Raw genomic sequence first — 19,151 nt, 5'->3', positions numbered from 1 at the left:
CTGCTATCCTGCGTGTACCGATGCTGGCATCCTGCGTGCACCGTGTGGCGTCACCGCGTGCCAACCCTCCGGTCCAAAGTATACTGCAAAATTCTGCCCATGACCTTGTGCGTTCCCTTACCGGCAATGTCCCCTTCGGGGTGACATACGAAAAATTTGGAACGATACAGAGAAGATTAGCATGGCCCCTGCACAAGGATGACACGCTTTTCCGGAGTGGTAGACCTACGGGTCTCAATATTTTTGAGTAGGGCAGGAACAACCGTGCGACCCGACTCAGTACTTTGCTCTGAGAGTGTGTGATTATTTCCAGGGATCCATCGGCTCAACAACCGCAGAAGAGCCTCTGACAAACTGCGAGGTAACTGTTAACCTTGGACTTGTGGGTCCCGGGTCGGCAATTGCCGGAAGCCAACGTGGACGCTAATTTACTCTGGTCGCGCCTTGACCCTTACCGCATCTCAAAAGGATATCTTTGCGACTCGCGCCTCGGATGTTGGAGCTGCAGATACCTCGGTCTCTCAATGAATCACCTCCAGTCATCTGATAGCATCCACTACCTGCGCAGCGCCAACGGAAATTGATATGCGACACCATATAGGCATGGACTTCTTTCCGGACGATATTCATCCGAGAGAGTGAGACTACATGCTTCAAGGGAGTCGCAAGCCTGTTTTCCCTTCCCTAATCTCAAGCAAGTTCCTCGTGCGTGACGCGTACATCGATCGTCGTACGTGCTCGCTTATCCACAAGTCTCGGACACTGCAGGCTCAGGGAGCTCTACGCTGGGTTGATGCTCGCTATCTTCCTGCACGCAGACCTGACCAGGAGGTAGACTAGGATTTTGTTCATACGTGAAATTTCGTGCTCACAAACCCACTATGGTACAAGGTACAACCCAAATGATCCGATACATGAGGAATACGAGCGTGTCGTTCAAGTCGTGTCCAGCGCGCGGCTGACGCGCGCCGCAATATCGATCCGCAAAATTTCCCTTTTCTCTCCATTTCATTGCCTCGAGAACGCTAGGTTCAGCGCCGCCAGGATGATCTCCCAACACAGGTCGAGGGTGTCCCACAGAAGCGCATCGTTCATCCCCAGCGACACCATATCGTGCCACATCTCCTTAGCATGGGCGGCGCATGATGTCAGGTGGGACAAATTGTACGATGCCCCGTGCGCGAGGGCCGACGCGAGCTGATGCTTCGTCGTCCCGGATCCGAGAGTGGCACGTATCGCTTCCTGCGTCCTCAGCGAGCTGATCATGTTCGCAGGCAACCTCGGCAACAACGCATGCACAACGCCGTCCGGTCGAAGATTATACATGTAGTTGTGCAAGATGGAAAAGGCGGCTGGCGATGGAATCATCATGCGCACGATGCGTAGCCGAAGTTTGTCTTCGCTCGGATGGGACACTGTGGCGTCAAGGGGCGGCGTACGAGAGCAGTGCGCGGCGAGGACGATTGCATGGGTGGGCACGAACATCATGGTCTGGTCGGCGTGAGCGTTGACCTTGCTGCAGCCGATCGCAAGGAGATGTGTGGGGTAGGTTGCGCCACGCGAAGGGCGACATCCGACACTCAGATACGCGGGTAGATGACCCTTCGTCGGCGAAGGGATCGACAGCGAAGCGCTGCCGGCCAACATCCTGAGGGAGATTAGCGCTGCGCAGCGATCCCGAGAGAGGGTACGTACTGCCTGGCATTGGATGCGAGATGGCGCTTCACGTATTCGACAGGTACGCCGGCGAGCTCGGGGGCGATGGCCCCTATGCTTTCCGCGGGCACTCTAGGCAGCGGTGGTCGCTGGAGTGTGCGAGGGAGATTGGTGCCCGGGTACGACGAGGAGTGCGATGAGTGGTGCATCCTTTGGGTGGGCCCTGTGGCAAGGAGCGATCTGCAAGAGGCGCTGCTTTGATTGCATGGCCCTCGTCCCTTTTATATCTGCGCGCTTGCAGGAGGGCGCTTGCCACGAACCCTGAAGCAGCGTGGATATAAAGGGCATGAGTCCGCAAACGGCAAGGCCCTTCTTCCTCTCCGGGAAAAATCGTGCTGACGCTCTGGTCTTCAGAAAGCCGTTGATTACTCTCCGCATGGTTACTGTTCCTTCTTACGACTGTTGGTCAACGCGTCGCGGACGTCCGGTCGACAGACTATCGAGCGTCTGTGTGGCACTTCACGGCGCTTACCTTGTCACATCTACAGCACCGGGCGCTTCCAAGGAGGCTTTGAGTCACCTCTTCCTGATGTTCTGCGTGGTAAACAGAGCTGTGATATCTGCCGCTGACGGCCTTCGCCATTCGAATGTCGCCCAAGGCGGGATCGCATTGGCCACGACCCGATGCATGTGCTCGGTCCCTATGGTCTGACGGATCAGCTTCTCGGTGGTTCTTACACGCTCCCACCCGTAATCCTGGACGCGATACACTTCGCTTGGAAGGCTTGCTTTGTGTGCGTCCGCGACCGTCGTTGCGTGCGATCACCCGAGTCTTCCACTTTGGTCCTTCGTACGTGCGAGAACTTTTGGTCATGACATGCTCCGCCATCGGTGATGGTGTTCTCCGCCGGTCCCTCGACATGCGACACAGCTCGTGTGCCCGTGAGACTGCCACAGTCTACTGAATACCTCGCCACTCTTCACGGTGAGCCTTCGTCTCGACAGGCCAAGGGGCGATCGTCTTTGACAGTTATAGATGATTAATTCTCTCTTCTGTTGCTGTGACATGGCGGGGCCTTCGTACGCTCGTGAACACGTCTCAAGGTGACGAGGCCACTGCTACTACACGTAAAGTGCGTACTCTGCGCCGGCCATTGTTCCCAATTGAGAATTCATTATGTGCTTTCCGGGGATAGCAACTTGATCATTCGCCAGCAGCGTATGGTCATATTGCACGAAGAAGCGGACCTTGAACATCGAACACTCCGTGCGGCGGCAGATTCCGATAGCCCAAGTACCCCTCGACGTCCGTTGAGTCTGTTTAGCAACGCCGTCCTCGATCTACGACTTATGAGCTTTGACGCCCACAGATCCAGGTTCTATCCTGCCTTGATCAGTGGCCGACTGACTGGCATATGCAGTGCCAGTTCTTCTTCACCATCGCAATTCGTGCTTCTTACCACCCGTTCATTGAGTCTATCCCATGGAACTCGCACGCAGAATCAGATAGGCGCCCACAACTAGCTGCCATTGCGAAACGGCTGCTCTACCCGCTTCTGCGTGCTCTGCTCATGCAGGAAGCATGTTCGCTCGCATTTGGCGCGGACTCTCTTCGTGCTGGCTGACTGAGATCCGCCCGAAGGCTCAATCGCATCGGTAATCAGGCAATTGAGTAGAGTAGCCACCGACCTCGTAGACCGCTGTGATTACGGACGCCCGAAATTGCTTGAATAAGTCTTCGTGGCCACCACTCGTCCTCGCGTACAGCAAACCTTACTGAATGGGTGGGGTGATCACAGATGTGAACCTTTCGTCGGGTCGCGTACCCCAAATCCGAGGATGCAATTGGTGCAGAGAGAACCAAGAATCAAGGCAAGTAGAAAGCGAGGAGCAGCAAGTGAAAGTACGTAGAAAGGGACTAGAAAGATGAGAGGAACAACGAGCAAAGCCACTATATACTAGCCGGCAACGAATGTCCTACATGCAAAACGTCCGATTCAACCTCCAGACCAGGGCCCTGCGTGGTAGCGCGGGAGAACGATCAAAGTGTAGCTGAATGCTCCAAAGAGCAAGAGCGGTTGCGTGCCCGGGCTCACGAAGGAATCTGGGTATAGCGTCAATACGAGTGTGGTGAGTGTGACAGTGAAGGCTGACCTTGCTAGATCTCCTACCGCGCTTCGGCAATGCTCGAGACTTCTAATCTTCATCCATGTCTGTCTCTGTTTCCGACCCCTCCATATCCGTCCCTTCGGTGTCTGTCCTCTCGGCCTCGGCCTCCTGGGCCTCCGTCTGCTCGACTTCTGCGTCGTCGTCTTCCTCATCCGTAGTATCGCCGCCCATGTCCATCTCCTCAGGTCCTGCGACGTGAAGCCTCGGGCCATCGACGATAATGGGGCCCGCGGGGGGCGGCGGACCAGGGGGAGGGGAAGGGGAGGACCGGGAGGCCAACCAGCGATGAGTAGTTCGCATGTGATGTCGCCTTTCGTTGGTACCGTTGGCCACGAAGACGTTCTCGAAGGTCTCCGTGCGCATCAGGCCAAGGCCACGACCACGACGCGCGGGACGGGTCGAAGGAGCGGGAGGGGGAGGCAAAACAGCTGGTCCCGTGGCGGCACCGCTGGCTTGAGTAGCGGGTGGCGGTTGCACGCCGCTGCTAGGACCGGCGCCGGGGGTGTCGACCACCATCTCGTCTTGCTGCGAGTCCCCTAGGTGCACGCGCTCCGTCGGAGGCTCCTCGCCATCGCCCCCAACTGCATTTGAAGCCGCCTGCGCTTCGTCGAGCGCAAGTTCGCCCGTGCCCATCCCGGAAACCGCCTGAGCCATCTGTTGTTGTTGTTGTTGTTGTTGTTGTTGTCGTCGTTGTTGTCGTAGTCGTTGTTGTTGCTGCTGTCGCCACTGCTGTCGTTGCTGTTGTTGTTGTCGCTGTCGCTGTTTCTCTCGCCGTGTCCGCGCCGCGTCCTCTAACATTCTTTTCTCCTTCTTGTCGTACAACGGCTTGAGAAGCGCTTGCAGGCGATTAGCTGCTGCCTGATCGTCCCGATTCCAAGCGGCCCTGAGCTCCCTCTCGAGGAACTGTATATCCTTGCCCTCGGCGACTACAGCTGGAGGGAAGAAGTAAAGAAGCCTCCTCTTGAAATTGGCCGTCATTTCGGGAGTTAGCGCTTCGTAGCGAGGAACCACCTCCTCGCGCGATGGTAGCAGTTGCGGCGGGCGAGCTTCAACGATTCGCCAAGGATGCTGCCCATCTGGTAGATAGCCCTGCCTACCGGACCTGAGACGGGTCTGGCAGAGTTTATCATAGTGGTCCAGCGAGGCGTGATCCCAGCCCGTAAGCCGGGATTCGTACTCCTCCTCGGTGGTATATCCAAGGTCGAGGAGACGTCGAAGGATCTTTCCCGGGATGGCCCAGAGTCCAATGTCCCGTGCTTTCCCCCGCGACTCCAGGGATTTCTCATAGATACCCAGATAGTCCGCTGCGCTCATCAGCTCCACGTTGCGGGCGTCGGGAATGTGAGACTCGGGCACGGCAGGGAAGCAGTTATGGATCAGTCTGATTTCGGGCATGGGGTCGACGTCTGCAGGATAGGTGGCAGGGAACGCATAATCGTGCGCGCGCAATCCGTCTCGAGCGACGAACTTGCGCAGCCGTGACGGGTTCAGCCCCTCCCCGAACAATTTGTGTGGCAGGGCTGCGTCGGTGGGGTCTTTGAACTGCACTGGGAAGGGCTGGCTCCGCCGTTAGTGGCCACTCGACATATGCGAAGACGGTCCACGCACCTGTTGGGGCTCCTTGCCCATATGGATGTCCATTTGTATCCGATCCTCCAGGAAACCGGCCACTTCCTTGGTCCTGACCACGTTGGGCCCAGGGATGATGGAGAGGGTGCCAGACACCGCGGTGCGCAGGTGCACCTTGAAGCCATAGGGAAGCGTGATCACGAAGTAGCGGTACTCCATGACGCGTTCTTCGTTATAGTTGTGGAGGACGCAAGGGTGCTGTGTGGCGAGTATACGCGGGTGGCAGTAGATGATGGTGGTTGTTGGGAAAGACGCGTCGCAGTGCATGGACCCGATAAACATGCGGCAAAAACGTCATCATTCATCGCCGAACTAGGAGAACAATGAACTATGTTGTTATTGTTCGCAACATACGGGCCGGAGATCCGAGACGGCGTTCTTGCTTTGTTGAAACTGTCCACCGTCCGCCAATATTGTACAAGGTTCCCTGCGCGGCCAAACAGCGACGCGCATACCTTCGGGGTAGGTGTTGCATTGATCTGAAGTGTATGTCATTGTCTGATTGGGAACAAGTCAGGAAGACAACGCACTCTTCGTGAGTATGCGCCATGTGAACATGATCTGGCAGACCACGCTGTACCACAGCATTGCGACGTTAGCAGAGAGAAGGCTGTTCTAGTTCGCCAAAGTGTAGCTCGAAGCTGACTGACGCTCCGAGTACGGAGGGAACTCGTTCGCATCGCCGACTGCCGCAGGCCTGCAACAAGCAGAAGGATCGTACGCATACGGAAGCTTGCGAAAGAGCGCGCCGCGCTGCATCGTGTACGACCAGTGACCTATCCTGACGAGCACTTCTCATCTGATAACAACACTTGACGCGATCTGATGCTGGAATGCAAACTCGTAAGCTAGTTGTCGGTCTAGCTATAATCAACTGTCGATGAAAGGTGAGCCATCGTCGCAGATATTCATCCATCGCACTCACGTCTACAGAACCTTCTTGTCATTGACGCGTAGTTGCGACATAATTGACGCTACAAGACTCGACGCCATCTCCCTTCTGCCTGCTAGAGGTACTGGCTTCTTTTTCGTGATTTCCCTGAAGTCGCGGCCACTGAACACGCGCCGACGCCATCTCTGCGGGGCGTATTGTCCTCAGAGGCGACGCTGAACGTCAAAACGATGAAGCTAGACGTTCGTCCTATCAGTCTCGACAGATTATCAAGCCCCCCGGACAGAGGACGGGCGTCTGCGAGACCGGGGCGATCATTCTCTCAAAGCGGGCTGTCCGATCTTGTCTTCCGGAAGTACCTCAGGCATAGATGCAAAGGTTCAATTGTTCGCGCTTCTCGGAGGGTGACATTCTATCCCACTGGTCAGATAACGCACTGTCTATGTTCGGAGCACATACCTGGTGCACCTATCTCTCGAGATCGACCCAAAGCCATACCACCGCCCGAGGGGCGCGCAGCCATTGACGTGCACAGTCCGCCTCCAACTGTGACGCGAACGAGGTGATCCGACACGTTTGTGGTGGAGTCCCTGTCTGTATTGGAGGTGTAGCGTACGTGGACGGCGTCTTGGGCTGCTTAGCGAGAGGAGGTCGCGGAGTTCGCGTGAGAGGGGAAGGGGCATGCTCCTCCTGGTTGAGGTCCACAACGGTGAGGATAGCTTGCATGACGAGGGAATATGGCTTCGCTCTTGTGATGCTCGATACTAACTCTCTGAGGGTTTGCCGCTGCAGGGGGATCTTCAGCCTCGACCCTACGGGCTATGCTTGTCCGGGACGCACCGTCTTGCCCTATCAAACTTCCATGATAATATCCCTGCATCCTTCGCGCGTAGTACCGTCTAGGTCGCTACGAGAAAAGGGGCATCTTTCAAGGGCTCTGTGCGTCTGGAAGGCGACCTCGAAACTTGGGCGCGTCGACGTCGACGTGGCGCACGAGCAGCCTGTGGGGCAATCATTCGGCGGGTACTGAGTCATGTCGGGCTGATTGTAGGCGGTCGTGGTCGACCTTGGCTGTAGTATTGTCTGCGCCAAGCTGTGCAGGAAGTACACAAGCGGATACGACACTTGAGAGGGAGGCACGGAAGTTGGCGGGAATTGCCGAACTCAGAAATTCGACCGCAATCAATTGATTTGCTACGTCCCACGTCGAGTACAGGGCGAAGATGTTCAAGCTACAACAGCCTCCTCGATGACACAGGATCCGGGATATATGTGGAACATATGAAACTATATGTACGACATTCAGGCCACCACAGCGCACAATCGCTCGATTATGCCACGTCGAGTGCATCTGAGCGGATGCCGACTGACATCAACTGTCCTCATCGCGAACGGCGAATGGCACTAGCGTTCTGTTCTGTATAGACTTGAGAGTATAGTTTGGGGAGGTCACATCATGTCGGATCGCGAAGCTTGTGAGGCTCGCGAGTTTCGCGTCACCCGACGCACCCGAGCGCCCCTTCGTCCTCGAGAGCACGGTAGCGTTGAAGGCGACGGAGAGCACGCGATACGACGAACGTTGGCGGCTCGGCGTTTGGAAGAAGCCGATGACCAGGTGAGAGAGGTTGGGGAGGAGGCTGATAGAATCAGCGGAGTCGTTTCGATGAAGCAGCGACGTCAGCTCGCTGGGGGGCGAAACATTATCGTATAGTTCCATGGCGTATTCACCGACCTCCAGGAATTTGAGGGACGGGAGTCGGCGTAAGCGATCGACGAGCCGCTCGTTATCCACCACGACATCCAGGAGGGCGAGGGCGCGCAGCTTTTTCAGCCCACCGCAGTTATCCATGAAGCTGCAGAATATATCGAAGGTGCTTGAGTGATCGTCTACGGGGCCGGTGATGTCCCCGACCAAAGTCAACGTTTGAAGGCTGGGTGCGAGGATATGGGGAGCGAGATCGATCGCGTCCTCTACCAGCGCGAGCTCCTCCAGAACGGGGAGCTCGGCACGTAACAATCCAAGGCAATCCGGGGGAAGGGTAGACGTTGCGAGAAGGGACAAGGATCGAAGCGTCTGCCGACAAGAGAGGACAGTGCTGACAGTCGGGACTACATCCTGGTAAATTTCCTCCTCATCGGACCCGCATTCGATCTGCAGGTCAACGAGGGTCCAGGAGTCTGGCAGCTCCACCTTATAAGGTCTGTAGAGGAGGGTCCAAAAGGAAGTCAGGCGTGGCGCGTTGGCAAAGGCAGTGATCGTGTTGTCTGAGATGGTGTATGGGTCCAAGGAAAGGCGGCGCATGCTGGTGAACACATGACCGCGCAGCGAGTTGTATGCCCGGCGAGGTAGTTCAATGAGATGCACATCTCGCCAGCGATGGCACTGTGTGCAGAGGTAGAACCAGAGGGTGTCGCTCCATCCGAAGTCGGCTTCCTGCCCCTCGTTCAGGTCGCCGGGCGTTAGATGCATATCAAGAGAGAGGTTGAAGGCCGCCTGTGCGGGTAGCCTCTCGATCTCGGAACGTATGGCGTTTTCGTACGAACAGGGTGTATTGTGTATGGAATGGATCCGAATGTTGTCCCAGATGTGCGGGATACCGAAGGCCATCTCGCGCCACGCATGGCACACCTCGGCGAAGGGCAGTCTGCGTCTGCCAGCACGTGAGTTTGCCCAGTATTCCGGCAACGCATCGGTGAAGATCTGCGCCCAGAGCTCCGCAGGTAGGCGCCGCCACGGGGATAGAAGGGCCGCCCTCAGCTCTTTCTGCGTGCGGAGGAGCTCGCACCGTGCGGTGAGCGTAGCAATCTCGAGCTCGAGCTGGTTCTCCGTCTCTTCCAGCTCAAGTATGCGCTGAACAGCTACGTCTGTCTCGTGAGGATCAGGTGCGAAGCGAGACCGGTGGGCATTCCGAAGTTCGTCGTTTTCCTCTCGTAGAGTTAGATCAAGCATTGTGGAGGACGTGACCTGTTCAAGAGACGCGAGAAGAGTCTTAGTGGGTAGCTTGTCGATGTATATGTTAGCACATGTTACCAGCGTAGCCGCTTTGCCTTACCAGTGACCGTAATTTACAAGTTGCGCGACGCGTGACAGCTTGTGCAAGGTGGTCACACTCAGTCGTTGTCACGCGCACGTCCAACTTGTCTTTTACTTGACCGGCTTACATTCTCCGAAAGACAAGCCAGGCAATGAGAGAGGTACGCAGAAACCAGAATTTATTTTTGCGACATATACAGATCTCAGATATACGGACGCAAGCTGGAGGTAAATCAAGCAGGTAGCGACGCGCCGCAGGCGCGCATAAGCGCGTATATGAGTCTTCGTAACGAGCAACTTGATGGGCAGGTGCACTGCGAGGAGGACGGTATCAGCGAAACAGAGACCTCAATGGATTGAATATTGCAGCGTAGTGACACGGAGACGTACCATCATTGCTTTTTGAGGGCGGCCAAAGCCTGCTGGGCGCGCAAGGACCTCGCGATCTGGTTGTACGAGTCGTACATGAGCCAGACGGGGATGACAACCCATCTAAGAGCCAGTTCAGCATCTTGGACGAGGAAATCATCGTCTTCACGCACATCGTGTTCATGAACTGCACCACACGCGTCAGTCAACTTCCCGTCTTCCATCCTTCAACCGATTCCACTCACAAACAGATACACCCATAAATACAGCGGGTTCGACGTATCCAGACTCGGGCTGCCCGTGAGCCACTCGGGGCAGAAGGTCATCCAGCCGCCGTAGAGCTCGGCGGTGGAGAGGACGACGATCCAGTAGTGGCGCGCAGGGTCATTGCGCGCGAGCTGGGTGAGGATGTAGCAGGCGAGGGGGCCGGCGCCCAGGACGGTGAGGAGCTCGAGGGAGACGACGGTGGGGTCGGCGGTGCCCCAGCGGGCGTCGGCGAAGGCGTATCTGGGGGTGGGTTAAGTGTGTGGTGGACGAGACGAGGAGATAGAGGGGAAGATGTGTAGCGAGGTAGAGGTGACAGAGACGTGACGTACTCTTTCCCTATACACTATCAGCCATGCATCCGGTGGTGAGAACGTCAGGGGACCTACACATCTCTGCGAGCGGACCAGTACTCGTGTTCACCTGACGGCCAAACATGGAAAGCCAAAGGAATGAACCCTCGTAGAAGAAGTGAATGAGGGCATCGAACGCCTGTAAAGAGGATAAGCTCAAAGACAGGGTGACCGGGGGTAGGGAACGTGGCAGATGCAGAGTTCTGAGGAGGGCGCTGCCCACTCGCCAGCAAGAGATCGCACTCACCAACCAGATGAACGTGAAGCGCTCCGTTGAGCCCGCATTCTTGGGCAGAAACTTGCGAGAGGAGCCATATGCGACGGTCCCGAGGGTCAGTACTCCGAGCAGCGAGAACAGGGAGGTGAGCGTGAAGATGGACTTGGGCTCCGTGGCTTCGAGGATCGCCATGATGAATAGGCTGTGCGTGGGGGCCGCTCAACCAGAGGTAAGTACGCATCTGGGCGCAGGTAAAGAGTCATACGCACAAGAAAACCTGCCCTAGACGTGTCCACCGAGGGTGTAGGAACTGAACAAGCCCACGTTCGCCAGCTGTGCAGTGTGGGGCGACGCGTCGGCAGATCGGGCCGTTTCCCCGCGAGATGCGCGCTTCCTTTTCTGGAATCTTTTGTTCTTGACTTCGATCGTCGCGGCGGCGTGTTCACCTTACCCACACAAAGACCCGGTACCCAGCGCAACATGATCACGATCAACAGCTTCCGTCGTGCACCTGAGTATGACGCGCGGCATCGCGCCAACTATGGTGAGAGGATTGTCAACTCGTCCTTCCAAAGCATGGTGCTGAACTTCCTGTCCTTCCCTCATCAAGGCGAGAGTCATGTGTACGACGCCGACAAGGAATTCATCACAGAAGATGACGAGGACTATGCGATGGACCTTGATAACGAGGAGCTGTACGCGCCGGGCGGTTCGAAGTTGACGTACCCTGGCGAGACTTTGACGAGTACGCAAGAGTTTATGCGGTGCGTGTATGACTAGGATTCATGACAGGGGGATATACTGACGAGATCAAAATGTAGTGGACATGGGACGTATGTGGATGGAGAGCAAGTCATTGCGTCAGTAGCAGGCGCGATTGAGAGGGTGAACAAGCTCGTCACCGTCAGACCCGTGCGAACAAGGTATCTGGACATATTTAATTTATTCACAAGTCACTCACCCTCCCTGCCAATCTTTTCTCTAGGTATAACCCAGAAGTCGGCGATCTGGTCGTTGGGCGCGTCACTGAGGTGCAGCCGCGGCGATGGAAGGTCGACGCGAACTCACGACAAGACGCGGCGCTGATGCTGGCCTCGGTCAACTTGCCTGGAGGCGTGCAGGTGAGTGTCGCCCTCTAGCCCCTTCTTCCTCTTCTGTTCCCCCAAGACTGCAGAAAGGGAATCAGCATGTAGCTTACACCTCACATCTAGCGCCGTAAATTGGAATCCGACGAGCTCCAAATGCGCACCTTCTTCGAAGAGGGCGACCTGCTTGTTGCCGAGGTGCAGGCTATCATGGGAGACGGCTCGATGAGTTTGCATACACGATCTCTGCGTTACGGGAAGGTGAGCAGTCCCCTTCCTTCCCCATCCCCCTTCCCCTCCTCCCTCCTTTATTTCCATCCTCCCCCCCCTCGGGATCCTCGCACTCCGAACCTTACCCCCAGCCCTCCCACACCCCACTAACCCTTTCTGCGACCCCCCAGCTCCGCAACGGCCAACTCGTCACCGTCCCGCCCATCCTCGTCAAGCGCCTCAAGTCGCACTTCATCACCCTCCCCTGCGACGTCGACCTCATCCTCGGGCTAAACGGGTACATCTGGGTCAGCAAGCATGTGCTCGCGAGCCAGCAAGTGGGGGAGGAGGGGTTCGATGCGGAGGCGGTGTATTCAAATCGGAATGATGTGAGTCAAGCAGTGGGAGGTTGGCGGGATGGCTTGAGTGGACGGGATGGCTTGAGTGGACGGGATGGCTTGAGTGGACGGGATGGCTTGAGTGGACGGGATGGCTTGAGTGGACGGCAGGCTTTGTCGCATCGCTTGCCAGGATGTATCAGAAAAGCTCTCACTGACACCCTCTTCCAGGACATCCCCGCAGCCACTCGTGCTTCCATCTCCCGAGTGTCCAGCATCATACGCACGCTGGCTATGCACAACGTCCCGCTTACGGACGCGCTCATATTGGAGGCGTACGAGTTATCGCTCACGCATGCACCGGCGGTAGGGGATCTGTTGAAGCCTGAATTTGGGGATATATTGGTGGGGTGTTTAGGTGGTCGATGAGCATGGATTCGATGTATGTAGATATTGTACATTGTACAGTCAGATTGGGTACGCTTTTGAGAGGAGACGGGCGGCCTTGGCCCTTCACGGTTCACTCTCATCGCCTTCCTCGACCTCTTCGTCCTCGTCTTCTTCGACTTCGTCATCTTCTTCCTCTTCCGAGGCACTTTCGCCCTCGGCGGCGCTGGGCGGCAGTGGGGGAGCGGGTGCTGGGTTGCCAGAACCTTGCGCCGTTGCGCCAGAGGCCATCTTGCGCGCCTGAGTTTGTCGCGCGGCCATCTCGTGGGCGTCGTCGACGGGAAAGAGCTCGTCTGCAGGCGGCAAGTTCAGCATGAGGTATGTGTAGCTTTAATGATCGCCACGCGCCTAAAGCCAACTCTCGCCATACGTTCGACTCTTGCAGGTCTGTATGATAGCCTGGATATCCAAGAGCTTCGTAGACGCCGCGTTTGGTTATGTCATTGGCCTCTTGGGGTCTGGACGAGGGATGCTTGATGCTCAGTGGGTTACCGTATGGGTACGAAGGGTGTATCTGATCGGGCAGTTCTGGACAGTGTGAGGGAACAGTGCTGCCGCTAGAGGAAGGCAAACGCACGATCTTGGTCTTCAGGATTCGGCGGAATGAGGGCTTCCGGTATGTCGAGCTCTATCCGGCTGCGTTATGAGAGAAGATTTCGCAGGCTATTGAGGAGGGAACGCACCATCCTCGTCCCCGCTGTCCCCTTTGTTGATCAGCTCGTCTCCGAGGTACTCATTCGTCTCCAGTGTGTCCAGGACAAGGATGTCATTCTTGGTCATATGCAGGTAGCAGTACGTGAGATCCTGCACCCATGAGCACCAACGACAGCCGGAGGGAAGTCCGCGCTCACCGTCATGGTCGTGGCGGGAGACAAGACGCGTCTGTCACATGCGGACGCGCCCACGTGCCCTAATTGGCGCGTCGGCGCGTTGACTGGCTGCTCACGCCCCCAGTCACGATGATGTGACCCGTCACGGCCCGCTCGATAAATCGTCGACCTCGTCATCCAGCATTTCTCATCACTCTCGACGTCGTCGCGCGCGTCGCCCAGCCCCGCCATGTCGCTCCCGACGCCCCCGAAGACGTCGCACCGCGCCGAGAAGGAGAACCGTTTCGACGCCGCTGCGGCGCGCACCGTGTCGTGGTCCGCGACGCATGAGTACCGCGGTATCTTCGCGCTCGACGGGCTGAAGATACCGGGTAGGACGGCGGCGCGGCTGCCGCCAGCGCGCTCGATCCTGAAGAAGCGGAAACACGCTGAGATGCTCGACGTCGGCGAGCCCGCAGCGCAGCGTGAGGCCACCCCGGAGCCAGCGGACCCGCTGATGGACTTGGAGTATCTCGCGCGCTCTGTGGGGACCGTGCTGCAAGCAGAGTCTACGCTACGCGATCTGATAGAGGCATACAACGTATTGGCGGCGCGCCTGCGGTCGTCGACGCCCATGGACACGGATACGGAGACGACCTGGCCGCTGTTCCAGCCTATTCGCGCCGATCCCCAGGCGTTTACGGACGCCATAGTGCGCGACCTTAACAAGGCGCGCATCGACCCCACTGCATTTGAGGAGAAGACGGCGAGTGCGCTCCCCTCCCCGAAGAAGAGCCCCACGAAGAAGACCGCTGGCGGGCTGTCCGCCGAGCAGGTCAAGTACGCTCGCGACTTCTCCATGGTGTGCCATGCCGTGATCAAGCTGCTATGCTTCATGTTCACTGTCCCTGCAACCATGTACCTGTTTACCAGTGCGTTTCTAAATCCATATATGCGCGCATTCCACTGACTAGACGCCTCTAATTAGCCGCCCAATTGGGCCAGATGCTCACCGCTGTGCTTGCTATCCCCCTGTGCAAAGAGCTACCTACCTTGAACGCGCGCAAGACCTGCGCCCTCGCTATTGCCTTGATCCAGACCCAACGTCTTCCCGCCGATGTCCTTAGCCCCGCCGCTGACCGCATTGCGTATGCTCTTCGTCGGGGCATCGAAGGTCAGCTTGGCAAGGAGGGTAAGAAGGGTGCTATTAGTGACGGTCTCAAGGTTCGTCGTGCCTAAGTTCTCGATCACTTGCAGGTTGCTCATCATATTCCAGGCTGTCCATGATCTCGCTACATACCAACCCGACATCTTCGTGCCTGCTTTCTCCACCATCCTACCCTGTATCCTTGATGTATTGGTCGGACCCAGTCTCAACTTCCGTGTACTCGCCTGTCATGCGCTAGGCGGTCTCGCATATGGCACCAGCCAGGTGCAGCGCGACCATGTCCATACACACCTTTCGGACACCATGATGTCCTACCTCACCAAAAGGCCTCCTGCATCTCCCCATAAAACGTCGGCGTCGCCAACAACGCCGCCTATCCAGGAGTCGCCTCTGGAAAAGGCGATCCGGACAACACTCCGCGCCGCCAACGACGTCGTGCACATCGGCCAGTCACCCATCTGGGCACTCTGCACGCTTGCTAGCGTGATTGTACTGCTCGGGCCCGCCGTCTTCACTGACAGCAAGATGTACAACGTCGTCACGTCCAAGATCGCGATGGCCTGCCAGGTCAAGAAGTCGTCCGTCCGCGTCCTGACGATGGTCGTTGTCCGCGCGCTTATCTGGGCTGCGTTCCAGCCGCCCTTCCTTCCTCATCCGGACGACGAGGAAGACGAGGGTCTGGCGGAGCACGCTTTGTCGACGGAAGACGACGAGAAGCGCTGGAGGACGGTCGCGCGCTATGCCGCTGCGTGCGGTCCCGCCGCTATTGGCCAAGCACTTTGCGCGTCGCTGCTCGGCCAGGAGGACACCACCGACCAGGACGTGCATCGCGTACTCGATGTCATCGAGGCCATCGCAAAGAAGCCGAACCTCGCACAGGATTGCATTGATCTCTTGGAGCGCGTACTCGACTCTGGCGCGCCCATCGAGAGTATCAAGACGTGGGATCCGACGCTGTTGCTCTCGGAGGACCTGTTCTGCGCGTATCCGGGCTTGTTGACGGCGGACTATGATGACTTGAAGGAGCCGGTGGAGATGGTGTGCACGCAGGCGCCGAGGACGAGTGATATCCAGCCACTTGCTCGCGATCAGGTGTTACAGCCGTGGGTGCTGCTGGCGGCGGAGGGCATCTGGATGGAATCCTTGAAGCATGCGAAGGTGGAAGGCTCGGAGGTTCCGGTGAGTATTGTCGGCCCATATATGCCGGTAAATCTGACCTGGAACGCAGACGAAGCACCTCAATGTGTGGACGTTGATGCTGAAGGTTCGCCTTTCGGAATGCGAAGGTAAGGATGGTGTTGTACGAACGACTAGTAGACCTGTTCCTGACCCGCGTCTGCAGAGTCTGGTGATGAGAGCGAACTCGCTGTCATTGCTTCGCACTTCACCGAGATCCTGATGAATGTCGTGGCCGCCGCCGATATCAACATCATGACCAAGAAGATGAAAGGCAACCCTCGCTTGGTGCCAATGGTCTTTAAGCTGCGCCTCATTGCCGATCTATGGCTCGTGCTCTGCGAGAACATCCCGCGCGAGCATCTTGCTGCCGATGCCTCACGGCTGCTCAAGGCCGTCATCGATAGCGAGGAGGAGCTCTGCGAGAGCGACTTCTCGCGGCAGGCGTGGGCGACGCTTTGCGCGAGGCTGCTGTCCGTGTGTGATTCGGAAGACTCGCGAGACTTCTGGTGCTTGTCGTCGAGGCGGATGTCGTGGAGCTGGGACGATGCTGTGCGCAAGATGGTGTGGCGTGAGGTCGTCGACCAGTGGCGACAGGATGGAGAAGCATCGTGGGATGGGGACATCGTGCTGCTTGCGGCGCCTTTCACGTACGTTAGATCGTGCTTATCGAGAACAAAGGCTCATCTGGCTACAGCGACGTCATGGCGATGGAACTGGAGAGCGAGGATCTCGAGACCTGGGAAGAGTTCCTCGAGCACGCCATGCGCCGTGCGCTCGACGACGGGTGCGACAGCGCTGACTTCCTCGAGAGGGTCGCATCGACGATCTATGCGCACTTCAACCCGACTTCGATGTACAACGCGCGCGCGGCTGACTTGCTGCTCTCGCGCGTCGACCTGTCCGCGGAGGCGAGGGTGCCCGCGGCGCTGCTGGACCTCGTCAACGAGTGTCTGCGCGCGGCGTACCCGCCGCACACACAGGACCAGGCGTGGTGCACATGGATGCTGAGGAGCCTGACGGACGTGTTGGATAAGTGCCCGGGCGAGATGATGATGGACGTGCTGGAGGCGCTCGAGGGCGGCCTTTGTGTGTGGTTGGAGGATGCGATGGGGCATGGGGAGGATGTGAGTCACATTTTTGTCAAAACACGCCAAAGGAAGAAAGGAAGCTGACTTGCTTTGTTCTGCAGTTAACGATGCTGTATGGGATGATTCTCGTGTCTGTTGGTGCGCTGCCGCAGGAGCTGGCGACCCTGGACAGGGTTGCGGGCATTCTGGAGGCGCCGTTGCTGAGGCCAAAGGGCGGTGCGGAACCGTACATCTCGCTGTTCCGCGACGACTTTTGGGAGGAGACGTATGCGAAGATGGAGGCACCGAAGGAGGGATGGTCGTCTTCGATACAGACGTGCCTCAAGGTTTGCGGTCTCGCGCCTGCGGAGGAAGTGCCCGAGGTCGAAGAGGAAACTGCGACCGAAGCCCTTGTTGCGCCGATTGAGATCATCGACGTCGACGCGGAAGAGGAAGAGATTGTCAGACCATCGACCCCGCCGCCGCGCCCGTGCACGCCTACTTCACCCTTCGTGCGCGCTGTACCGCAGACTCCGGAGCGCGATGCTCTGCCGCCCTCGTCGCCGCCTGGAACGCCGGCCTTCAGCGTACCGCCGACGATGCCTACGACGCCGCAATCGCCACTCAGGATACCGATGTCACCGACTCGTACTCCGTTGTCGCCGTCTAAGCGTGTGCCGCAGACCCCGAGGCTGACCATGGCTTCGCCCATCGCGAGACGGTTGGTGTTCTCGAGCCCTGGCAAGCGAGAAGACGAGAGCTCAGGCAAGGGAGCGGATGAGGAGCCGCAAGGGCTGGGTGACGAACCACAAGCTCTGGGTGTCCCGACCTCTACCTTCTACTCCAATCCCTCGTCGGTCAAGAAGCGGAAGAGCAAGGAGAACTCGAAGCCGAGGAAGAGGACGTTGTCGGCGCCGCTTGCTGCAGATTCCAACTACGTGCGCGCGCTGGCTACTACCATGCGCGTTCCGGCGACAGTATCCCGACTCGGCGCTGCACTTTTGCGCGATGCGTCGCTGTCGAGGGTGGCGTTGGGCAAGCGGGCTTCGTCGAGTCGGCCGAGATTGGAGGCGAGCGAGGATGCTAGCGATGACCAACACGAGCAACTAAGACCGACGAAGCGCCTGCGGCGATCGGCAAGGCTGAGCGGAGCGAGGAACGCGGAGGAAGAGAAGGTGGTGCAAGACTTACTTTTGTCTGCCGAAGCGGAGGAAGAGGAGGAGGAGGAGCCAGCAGCGTCGACTTCTGCTTCAACCTCGGCCGCGACTTCTGCTGAGGCGGAGGTTGCCTCTACTTCCGCCTCTGCTTTGACCTCGACTTCCGCCTCCTCGTCCTCGGCTTCCTCCCCGTCCCTCGTCTTTGACGCCGTCGAGGTGCCTACCCTTCGCACTGTTCGCCGTCGGTGGAGCGGCGATCTGAAGGAGACCTCTACTCCAACCCGCCGGTCTATGCGTCGCACGAAGTCGCAGCCCGAGCCCGCGACGGAGGAGCCTGCGAGCAAGCGTCGGCGCCTCACGCCTAGGCGCCCCAGCATGCAGGACCTTAAGCCGCGCCTCACTAACGCCCTCAAGCCACGCACCCTCACTCGCAAGCCCACCATGCAGGACATCGGCTTTGGCGAGCGCCTCGATGGGCTGGAGGACCCCGAGAGCGACGATATCCCGTCCTCGGACTCGTCGATGCCATCGTCCGATGACGACCCGCATATTGGGCAGGTTACGCCAGGGCATTTGATTTCGCCGATGCCTACGAGGGGCAATAAGAAGCCGCTGGATGATGACGAGTACGAGGAGTCGGACGAGGAGGACGAGTTGGTGGACGATAGCCCGACGAAGGGGCTGGCGGCGAGGCATAGGAAGAAGATGTTGCCGACGAACTTGACGCCGATCCCGTTCAAGTTTTCGCCGAAGGTGTAAGCATGGTCAGTGTGAGGAGGATGGAAGAGGTGGACGATGGGCTCGTACTACGTATGCGCGCTATGCTTTCTTTTTTTCTGTCTCGACTCTCGTTATGCATAGGTTATTCAGGTATTGTATAGTCCCGTCGCAAAGCATAGTATACCAGAATCGCATCACTATACGCAATGGAAAATCGTTTGGGCCCTTTGGCTGGCTTTCCAAACGTCCGAAGGGGTCCAGAAAATGATTCTTCCGAGTTGCGTTGCTTGGCAACGCGCTCGTGCCGCGTCTGATCATGTGACCGATTGTTGTTTCCCGATTTGGAAGAATGGTCTTTGCGTTGTGATGCACGAGTTCGGAGAAATGA

General features: G+C 57.8%; 7 protein-coding genes across 7 annotated transcripts; 3 read left to right on the top strand and 4 right to left on the bottom strand.

Annotated features, from left to right (window-relative positions):
• Window positions 1–80: 80 nt before the first annotated feature.
• On the top strand, window positions 81–245 carry SCHCODRAFT_02471372 (uncharacterized protein; the record flags this gene model as incomplete). Its single annotated transcript, XM_050342700.1, has 1 exon — window positions 81–245. A coding segment is annotated over one exon (165 nt), but the record flags the coding sequence as incomplete, so codon positions are not given.
• A 671-nt stretch (window positions 246–916) lies between these two features.
• SCHCODRAFT_02570100 (clp1-like protein) lies at window positions 917–1,865 on the bottom strand (the record flags this gene model as incomplete). Its single annotated transcript, XM_003033934.2, has 2 exons — window positions 917–1,648; window positions 1,696–1,865. The coding sequence occupies 2 exons, from the start codon at window positions 1,863–1,865 to the stop codon at window positions 1,009–1,011; spliced, it is 810 nt and encodes a 269-aa protein (XP_003033980.1). The 3' UTR covers window positions 917–1,008.
• A 1,987-nt stretch (window positions 1,866–3,852) lies between these two features.
• SCHCODRAFT_02664657 (uncharacterized protein) lies at window positions 3,853–9,296 on the bottom strand (the record flags this gene model as incomplete). The annotated part of the gene is made up of 8 exons (XM_003033933.1): window positions 3,853–5,382; window positions 5,434–5,652; window positions 5,809–5,933; window positions 6,105–6,230; window positions 6,515–6,595; window positions 6,806–6,940; window positions 7,243–7,347; window positions 7,856–9,296. The coding sequence occupies 8 exons, from the start codon at window positions 9,294–9,296 to the stop codon at window positions 3,853–3,855; spliced, it is 3,762 nt and encodes a 1,253-aa protein (XP_003033979.1).
• A 239-nt stretch (window positions 9,297–9,535) lies between these two features.
• SCHCODRAFT_02616132 (Emopamil-binding protein) lies at window positions 9,536–10,907 on the bottom strand. The gene is made up of 8 exons (XM_003033932.2): window positions 10,853–10,907; window positions 10,614–10,801; window positions 10,403–10,505; window positions 10,346–10,352; window positions 9,995–10,256; window positions 9,923–9,936; window positions 9,771–9,872; window positions 9,536–9,694 (listed from the first exon to the last, which is right to left on the bottom strand). Exons 2-7 carry the CDS (start codon window positions 10,773–10,775, stop codon window positions 9,773–9,775), a joined length of 648 nt encoding a protein of 215 aa, XP_003033978.1. The 5' UTR covers window positions 10,776–10,801; window positions 10,853–10,907; the 3' UTR covers window positions 9,536–9,694; window positions 9,771–9,772.
• Window positions 10,908–11,255: 348 nt separating this feature from the next.
• On the top strand, window positions 11,256–12,645 carry SCHCODRAFT_02492108 (uncharacterized protein; the record flags this gene model as incomplete). Its single annotated transcript, XM_003034521.2, has 6 exons — window positions 11,256–11,347; window positions 11,405–11,506; window positions 11,569–11,704; window positions 11,795–11,929; window positions 12,070–12,267; window positions 12,448–12,645. The coding sequence occupies 6 exons, from the start codon at window positions 11,256–11,258 to the stop codon at window positions 12,643–12,645; spliced, it is 861 nt and encodes a 286-aa protein (XP_003034567.2).
• An 84-nt stretch (window positions 12,646–12,729) lies between these two features.
• Window positions 12,730–13,443, bottom strand: SCHCODRAFT_02533492 (uncharacterized protein; the record flags this gene model as incomplete). The annotated part of the gene is given in 4 exon segments (XM_003033931.1): window positions 12,730–12,991; window positions 13,008–13,191; window positions 13,241–13,291; window positions 13,347–13,443. 4 exon segments carry the CDS (start codon window positions 13,441–13,443, stop codon window positions 12,730–12,732), a joined length of 594 nt encoding a protein of 197 aa, XP_003033977.1.
• A 250-nt stretch (window positions 13,444–13,693) lies between these two features.
• Window positions 13,694–19,003, top strand: SCHCODRAFT_02533489 (uncharacterized protein). Its single transcript, XM_003034520.3, has 7 exons — window positions 13,694–14,404; window positions 14,461–14,696; window positions 14,749–15,819; window positions 15,869–15,926; window positions 15,983–16,466; window positions 16,514–16,943; window positions 17,009–19,003. Exons 1-7 carry the CDS (start codon window positions 13,723–13,725, stop codon window positions 18,800–18,802), a joined length of 4,755 nt encoding a protein of 1,584 aa, XP_003034566.1. The 5' UTR covers window positions 13,694–13,722; the 3' UTR covers window positions 18,803–19,003.
• Window positions 19,004–19,151: the final 148 nt, after the last annotated feature.

Source organism: Schizophyllum commune, assembly GCF_000143185.2.
Source record: "Schizophyllum commune H4-8 unplaced genomic scaffold SCHCOscaffold_3, whole genome shotgun sequence".
Taxonomy (NCBI): domain Eukaryota; kingdom Fungi; phylum Basidiomycota; class Agaricomycetes; order Agaricales; family Schizophyllaceae; genus Schizophyllum; species Schizophyllum commune.
The sequence above is the reverse complement of the archived record's forward strand: the minus strand, read 5'-3'. Positions and strand labels throughout refer to the sequence as shown.